The sequence below is a fragment of the Calliphora vicina genome, chromosome 4 (genome assembly GCF_958450345.1).
Source record: "Calliphora vicina chromosome 4, idCalVici1.1, whole genome shotgun sequence".
In the NCBI taxonomy this organism is placed as follows: domain Eukaryota; kingdom Metazoa; phylum Arthropoda; class Insecta; order Diptera; family Calliphoridae; genus Calliphora; species Calliphora vicina.
This window is the reverse complement of record NC_088783.1, coordinates 118,057,953-118,066,835: the sequence shown is the minus strand read 5'-3', so window position 1 is coordinate 118,066,835 and position 8,883 is coordinate 118,057,953. Positions and strand designations below refer to the sequence as shown.

The following is an 8,883-nucleotide window of genomic DNA, read 5'->3' as shown; positions in this document are numbered from 1 at the left end:
GCTAATGTTGAACTATATAAAGACCTACGATTGAAGATAATTTGGAAGCTAATGTTTGACAATATAGAGTCCTGCGATTGAAGCTAATTTGGAAGTTAATGTGGGACTATATAAAGACCTACAATTGAAGCTAATGTTTGACAATATAGAGACCTGCGATTTGGAAGCTAATGTTGAACTATATAAATACCTACGATTGAAGATAATTTGGAAGCTAATGTTTGACAATATAGAGACCTGCGATTGAAGCTAATTTGGAAGCTAATGTGGGACTATATAAAGACCTACAATTGAAGCTAATGTTTGACAATATAGAGACCTGCGATTGAAGCTAATTTGGAAGCTAACGTTGGACTATATAAAGACCTACGATTGAAGCTAATTTGGAAGCTAATGTTTGACTATATGAAGACCCACGCTTGAAGCTAATTTGGAAGCTAATGTTTGACAATATAAAGACCTATGATTGAAGGTAATGTTTGACTATATGAAGACCCACGATTGAAGCTAATGTTTGACTATATAAAGAACTATGATTGAAGCTAATTTGGAAGCTAATGTTTGACTATATAAAGACCTACGATTGAAGCTAATATTTGACCATATAAAGACCAATGATTGATGCTAATGTTTGACTATATGAAGACCCACGCTTGAAGCTAATTTGGAAGCTAATATTTGACTATATAAAGACCTCCGATTGCAGCTAATGTTTGACTATATGAAGACACACGATTGAAGCTAATTTGGAAGCTAATGTTTGACTATATAAAGACCTCCGATTGAAGCAAATGTTTGACTATATAAAGACCTACGATTGAAGCTAATTTGGAAGCAAATAAGGGACGAAATAAAGACCTTCGATTGAAGCTAAGTTGGAAGCTAATATTAGACTATATAAAGACCTACCATTGAAGCTAATTTGGAAGCTAATGTTTGACTATATAAAGACCTCCGATTGAAGCAAATGTTTGACTATATAAAGACCTACGATTGAAGCTAATTTGGAAGCTAATGTGGGACTATATAAAGACCTATGATTGATGATTAACTGGTGAAAATTTCTCTGCTTTTGCTGTAATATTTATCTAAGAACAGATGTCTGGTGTTGCTGCAATTTTTCTTTGAAAGAAGTTGTCTCCTTTTCAATTATTCTTCTTAAGTAGCTAGTTTTCTTTAGAAAAGTTGCATGTTTAAAAAACAATTGCTCCTATTAAGTGTTAAAATTCTATTTAATTCTACAAAAAAATCTTAAAAACTTTTTATTAATTAATAATAAACCATTATTGTCTTCCTTATTGCCTTAATTCTATAAATAAATATTCAAACATTTATATTTTTTTATTATACCTTCATTTTATAACAATATTCTACCCTTTGTCTTAACACTAACGCCTTTATATTTATTTTATTGAATTTTATTGTATTTATTATGCCCACACACTTAATATTAATCTCAAAATTTACCCTTTCAAATTCAATTTGAAATTAATTTGATTTTTTATGTTTGTATTCATTTATTTAAAAAATTTATAAGATTTCTATAACAGATTAGATTACAAACATAAACAAACCAAAATAAACATGGCGAAACCCCAACAAACAGAGAGACATGCAGAATGTAAACAAAACTATGTTTTTCTTTGTTGTTTACATAAAATGTAATTGTTGTCAACATATAAAAACAACAAACAAACAACTCTTAAAGAAATCATCAAAATAAACACGCACATTAACAACAACAACACCAACCTACCGTTACAGTGGCTATTGCTTGTTTAACATGCATACTTCAAGGCTTAGAGCTAGAGAGGGAGAGAGAAAGAGATGGATATAGAGTGTTATTTTTTACTACATACATGCAAATTTGTGTTTATTTAATGTTTTTGTAGTTGTTTTTTGCTTAAATTAAAAAAAGTAATGTTGCTTTGTTGGTTTTTTCTTATAGAAAACTATAAATATTTTATTTTTATTGAATAAAATAAAACTCAACATTGCTATAAATAAAATTAACATAATTTTTCATTTCAACTCTAACGCCCAAACATCATAGCATTAAAATCGTATTAAAACATTTCCATTTTATGTAATTCTTTTTTTGGTTTTAGTTTTTACAGCAATAATGATTGCTGTTGTTTGTTGTTGGTAAGACCATAGGAGATCACTGTCAGAGTAGGTACTGAGTATGTCGCCATTGTTGTTTTGTTTTTTTGTTGCTGTGTTTGTTTGCTTTGTTTTTTTTTCTAGTGTTCTGTAGTGTTTGTTTTGATTTTTACAAGTCTGAGTTGTTTGGTTTGTGTTGCGTATCTCCTGCATGGTTTGTTGTGCACAGACAAGAATGTACCAGTGTTGCACTATTTGGGAAATAAGGGTGTTCAGTTAAATAAGAAATTTATTAAAAGTGATACAAATTTAATAAAAAATTAAATATGATTCCAATTTAGATCATTGATTTGTGGGATTTTGTTAATCTCTTGCTAAATATTTCCCCTTGTCGCTGGCTGCGACCTGAGCCTATATGTTGAGGACAGCGAATTTAACCAGTCTCAAATAAATGAACCACAAATTTACAATTAATGATGCATATACTTGAGCAACCGTTTATTTCTAAAAAAAGAACTTATTACAAAAAATAACTTATAAATATATTAAGCGACTTACCGCAGTCTTTATCCCCAACAAACTAAATTTTAATTCTAAAGCCAGTTATTACTGAGCCTACAAATTTCTTTTTGTTTATGTACTATTACAACAGTTCATTTCCAAATAAATAAACTGAACGAAAATACTGCAGTATAATTTAGGGACAAAAAGTGCGATTAGTTCGTAAACAAATATGAACAAAAGGGAATACAAAACAATATAAAAAAATCCTAACGGACAAATGAACCAAACAACAATGATCATACAATTGGTAAATAAGACAATTTAAGTAAACATTAAGGTAGCTCACAAACAATAAATATAAACAAACCGAAATAATTAAAATTAATAAAAATAAAAATCGTAATAAATTTAAATAAATAAATATATGAGCCATCGGCGACATTCCCACCCCCGTGGATCGGCAACGATTCACTACTCCAAATCAAGGACTGCTAGTTTGGAAACTGGGCGTTTAAGTATTCCACTACTTGTTTGGACATCAGCTCTTCGGATTACACCATCACTGCCAGGAAACACATTTACGACACGACCTCTCTTCCAATCTCGGCGGGAAACAGCTGGATCACAAATTAGTACAAGATCTCCCGGGGCCACAGGCTTCGTATGTTCGCACCATTTGGACCGTCTTGTAAGTGTGGGCAAATATTCCACAATCCATCTTTTCCAAAAATGATCTCGTAGCTGTCGAGCAATTCGCCACTGCTTCTTCAATACCACTGGCTTTGTAATTTCAATACCTTCTGGCGTTTGAGCCGTATTTGCAGAACCCAACAAGAAATGATTAGGCGTCAATGGTTCTTCGTCTTCCGGACTGACAGGCAAGTGAGTCAATGGGCGAGAGTTCACGATGTTTTCGGCTTCAATTAAAAAACTTTGCAAGGTGTGCTCTTTTGGGGCGACTTCTTTTAGGGTTACTCTTAAAACCTTTTTAACACATTGAACCATTCGCTCCCATATTCCACCTTCTGCAGGATTATGTGGACAATTAAACTGCCATTCAATGCCCCTTGTGGACAACTCATCTTCAATTTTAACCAGATCAAATACTTCATCAAATCGCTGGGCTTCTTGGTTAACTCCAACAAAATTCTTTCCGTTATCACTCCGAATCTTCAACGGGGTGCCACGACGATTTATAAAATTCCGTATAGCCAAAATACACGAATCAGTAGATAGATCATAGGCCACTTCTAAATGTACAGCTCTGATTGTAAGGCACGTAAACAGGGCAACCCAACGTTTTTCATGGCGTCTACCAACAGTCACATTTAATGGGCCAAAATAGTCAACACCAGTATAAGTAAATGGCCGGACATATGGAGTTAGTCTATCACTTGGCAACGATCCCATAAAAGGAGCTACTGGAACAGCACGACGAATCTTACAAATGTTGCAATTTGATGTGGTCTTACTCAACAGATTTCGAAGTCGTGGAATCCAGAATCTTTTCCTTATTTCGCCTATGGTAGCCTCAAAATTTTGATGTCTCATTTTATTATGCACATGGGCAACAAATAGTTGTGTAAAGCGGTGACAGGACGACAAAATAATGGGGTGCCTGGCATCTAAAGGCAACCAACTCGCAGCATCAATACGACCGCTCACTCGAAGTAAATTATTTTCATCAAAATAAGGCGAAAGGGAAAATAACTCGTTGTCCTTTTTTAAAGAACCATCAGATTTTAAAACGTTAATTTCAAAGGCGAAACATTCTTCTTGGGACAGACGACACAGACTAGTTTCAGCAACCCTTAACTCTTCAGCACACAGGCATCTCGAACCATTACATTTATCATATTTTCGGCAGCGATTGATAAATCTCAGAACCCAAGCCATTGTTCGTTTAAGCCTGAGAAATGAAGAAAAACGATTAAAATCAATTACTAAATTTGTACTAACCAGCATAACAAATTTGGGGCGTAGTTCTTCTTCACACAAATCATCAGATTTCTCAGAATTCTTATTCGGCCAGTCAGCTTCGTTTTCATACAAAAATTGTGGCCCTTGGAACCAACGTGTTTCAATGGAAAAATCAACTTCATTTTTAGCTCTTGTAGTATCATCGGCAACATTGAGATCTGTAGGCAACCATCTCCAATCAGTTGGGCGTGTCGAATCAAGTATTTCGGCAATTCGATGGGCAACAAATGGTTTATATCTCCTGCTTTCAGAACCAATCCAACTAATGACGGTTGTAGAGTCACTCCAACAGATTCGACGAGAAACTTTGAGTTCATGTTCCTTCATTATAGTGTCCATCAATCGGGTCCCCAAAACGGCGGCTTGTAGTTCTAATCTGGGAATAGTCATACATTTCAATGGGGCACATTTCGACTTGGCAGATATAAACGACACTCCTATTTGTCCATCAGATGTTGTATATCTCCAATAGCCAACTGCACCGAAGGCATCTTCACTGGCATCAACAAAAACATGCAGCTCTAACTCCAAGGGCAAACCATTTCCAAAATAAAATCGTGGAACCTTTACATGGACAACATTTCTTAACTCTTGGCGCCATTTATTCCACATCGCTTGTAATGACGCGGGCAACATCTCGTCCCAAAGTACACTATGTCTCCAGACTTCTCTCATCAAAAGTTTGGCAGTTATCATAAAATGGCACAAAAAACCAAGTGGATCAAAAATGGACATTACGACACATAATAACTCACGCTTTGTGGGACACCTTTTACCAAGGATGACGTCAGAATTCACACGATGGAATTTCAAAACAAATTTGAACGTGTCGTCCTTTGGATCCCAAAACATGCCAAGTACCTTTTCAGTTGAACCCTCCAACTCATTTAATCCACCTGAGAAACTAACCTGATGATCTGAACACCCTTCTAGAGCCACAACCACCTCCGATGAATTCGATGTAAATTTACGCATTTCAAAACCAGCAGCTTTATGTATTTCACGAACTTGTATGGCTATTTCAATGGCTTTTGACGGATTTACAAAACTGTCTACAAAGTCATCTACGTAATGATGGTCCAAAATTGACTTCACGGCTCTAGGGAAACGATTTCGATGCTCCATTGCATTTGTTTCCTTCACATAATGGGCAATACAGGGCGAACAGGCAGCTCCAAACGTCATTACAAGCATTTCATACACTTCCGGTGGATCACTAGCATCATCTCGCCACAAGAACCTCTGCGAACACCTGTCTTCCTCAGCAACAACAACTTGATGAAACATTTCCTTTATGTCCCCACAAACAGCTACGGAACCGATTCTAAAATTAAATAAAACTGATGGCAACGGTTTGTATTGCTGAGGGCCTTTCAATAACTTTGAATTCAACGAGACACCTTCCACCTTTGCTGCTGCATCGAACACCATACGAATCTTCCCTGGCTTATTAGGGTTTACGACACCAAAGTGGGGCAAGTACCATGTTCTCGGATGAAACGTATCGACTTCACTCAATGATAATTTGCGTACATACCGCTTCTGCAAATATTCACTCATTATTTGTTTATAGGCCGCACCAAATTCAGGATTATTTTTCATTTTTCTTTCCATTCCAAAAAATCTATTAAGGGCCATGGAATAGCTATCCGGCAGGACTACGTCATCATTACACCATAGTAGTCTGGATTCAAATCTTCCGGCAACCCTCTTCGTCGAATTTCTTAATATCTCTCGTGCACGTAAATCATCTCTTGACTCAATCACTGGTAGAGCCTTAACACCAAAATTTTCAGTTTCAAAATAATTTGCCACCAAATTATTTAAATTATCCAACTGTGTCAGCAAACATGTTTGGGTTCCAGGGCGACCTCCTTTCACGTTTCCAAAAACAACCCATCCAAGAGGAGTATTGGCAGCATATGGACCAGCATCTTCCAAAGGGACTATTTCATCGGGCAATCCTAAATGGCAATGGTCCAATCCAATTAGTACCTTTGGAGCCACACATTCATATGAGTTTAAAGGCACACCATGATTCTTTACTAAATCCGCATTAAAACTCTGACTAGGCAACTTCAAATTCGAGACACCATACACATTTTTCAAAGCATATTTCCTCTTCTTATTAACACCGCTCACATGAAGATCCACCACCATAACTGGTTCTTGTGCCGATTTACCACCATACCAACTCAAATTCAATTGACTTTGTCGACCATGCAGTCCAAGCTGTCTCACTAAAGAGCTATCCATCATCGTGACCGAAGAACCTTCATCTAGGAGTGCATAAGTTTCAATAGCACAAACTGGTCCATAAAGAACCACTGGGAGCACTCTGAACAACAAATCACTTCTTTCACTAGCACTGGAAACACAACTAAGCAATGGTTCGACTGTTGAAGCTCTCTCTGTTGGCGGCACATTTACGGATCGTTCACTTGGTTCATTAGGTTTAGTTTCATGCAATAATTTGTTGTGATTTCTTTGGCACTTTTCCATTGGACACTGCTTACACCGACGACAATCTTTACTTGAATGGCCACCACTGAGACACGAAAAACATAACTTCAATCTCTTCACTTCACTCCATCTATTAGGCACACTCAATTCTAAAAATTTCTTACAATCAAAAATTTTATGTGGGCCAACACAATAAAAACATTTTAACTGACGTTCTGGGCCATCAGAAGCATATAAAACCACTTTTCGTTTTGGATCACTGTTAGATCTATTGCCACTTGAACTGCTTATTTGCACACTTCTTACCAAATTTGCAACACGCTGGAGCCAGGTACTATAATCCAAAATAGTCGGCAACTGACGTAAAGTTGAAGCAAACTGGGCCCAATCCAAACGTTTGCTCATTGGCAGCTTCTGTACTAACTCCTCCATGAGTGTTGGATTCGACAAATGTTGATAACCATTGGCAGATTCCAAAAATGCTGCTAAATTTCTGACCTTAATGGAATACGGCACCAATTTATCGATCGCGTTTTCTGCTATGGGCTGAACTTCCTTCATCTGTTGCAATTGGCATCGAATAAGCAACTCTGGGCGACCATATTGTAGCTTTAATTGCTCTATAACTGTTGGCACATTATTTGGGTGGATGAGCAATGACTTCACGCACTCTCTGGCTTCACCTTTCAAAGCCTTCTGCAATCTCAAACAATTTTCAAAATTATTGTATGAATATGCCGCTGTCGAATGTTCAAGGGCAGACAAAAACATTGGCCAGTCCTCGGGAGTACCACAAAATTCGGGCAGATCGTAAAGTTTGCGTTGTACTGGCATGGGCACTGTAGCAGGGGAAACAATAAGAGGCTGAGATGTCATCAACTGGTCTGACTGACTAACATAGGAATATGGCGTTGGATTCCGGCGATCAACCATGTTCTCAGGGCCGCTGCTAATACTTTGGATGACTGGCGCATTATGTCCAATAACATTCGGCGTATTTAAATTTTGATTTGCTCTTAAAGCACGTTGAGCGTTTGCCAATTGAGCTTGCAGGATATCAATTTGTCGTTGCAGGTTCTCATTATCAGACGATATGGTTTGTGGTGGCTGGGTTCTCACATTAGGACCGGGCACTAACGGCGGCAGACTAAAGGGCTCTTCACTTGTTGAACTGAAAATGTTTTGCGTTGATACAGCAGGTGTCGGTTCTCTAGGGGCACTTATAGAGGCACTAGTTACGGTTGTTGTCGTTCCGAGGGCAACAGAACTGACATTTTGTATCGACGGCATTTGAGAAACATTTGCTGAATTATCTGTTCCGGCAGGCGTGGAACTTTTCAAATTTTGGCTCGTTGCTGTCTGCAAACGAGAGCTTTTTCTAGATGGCGACCGTTGCATCTTGAATCACAAATATTTTCAAAGGGCACACAAATTCACAAATATTTAACAGCAACACACTCCAAATATTTTACAAAAAATTAATTTGTTCCGGCAGGCTTGGGGCTTCACAAAAATTCACAACTTAATTGCTATTCACTGCAGATTAAAATTTAATTGCTCCGGCAGCCAAGGAACCACACAATTTATCACAAATAAAAAACACAATTTGTTCCAGCAGGACAGGTTACAATACACACAAATTCAGCTTAAAGTTTTACTCGTTCCGGCGTGTAAGGAACCACAAAAATTTCATACTTTAGTTTAAACACTTGTACCGGCAGGCATGGGACGGCTTCACAATTATTTATATTTGTTCCGGCAGCTTGGAACCACAAATTCACATAAAGTACAAGTAAAATGTTCCGGCAGGCAAGGAACCACAAAATCGCTCAA

The 8,883-nt window shown here is 37.2% G+C and overlaps 1 protein-coding gene across 1 annotated transcript; it reads right to left on the bottom strand.

Annotated features, from left to right (window-relative positions):
- Nucleotides 1-2,566: 2,566 nt before the first annotated feature.
- LOC135958734 (uncharacterized) lies at nt 2,567-8,448 on the bottom strand. Its single transcript, XM_065509628.1, has 2 exons — nt 5,343-8,448; nt 2,567-5,252 (listed from the first exon to the last, which is right to left on the bottom strand). Exons 1-2 carry the CDS (start codon nt 8,446-8,448, stop codon nt 3,079-3,081), a joined length of 5,280 nt encoding a protein of 1,759 aa, XP_065365700.1. The 3' UTR covers nt 2,567-3,078.
- Between the last annotated feature and the right edge of the window lie 435 nt (nt 8,449-8,883).

What these genes read in the sequence shown, in the direction of transcription:
- LOC135958734 (XM_065509628.1), bottom strand. Translation starts at nt 8,448, where the DNA reads ATGCAACGGTCGCCATCTAGAAAAAGCTCTCGTTTGCAGACAGCAACG. An exon ending in TAAAAGGTGTCCCACAAAGC is followed by an intron (nt 5,253 to 5,342) that starts GTGAGTTATTAT and finishes TGATGAGAGAAG; the next exon opens with TCTGGAGACATAGTGTACTT.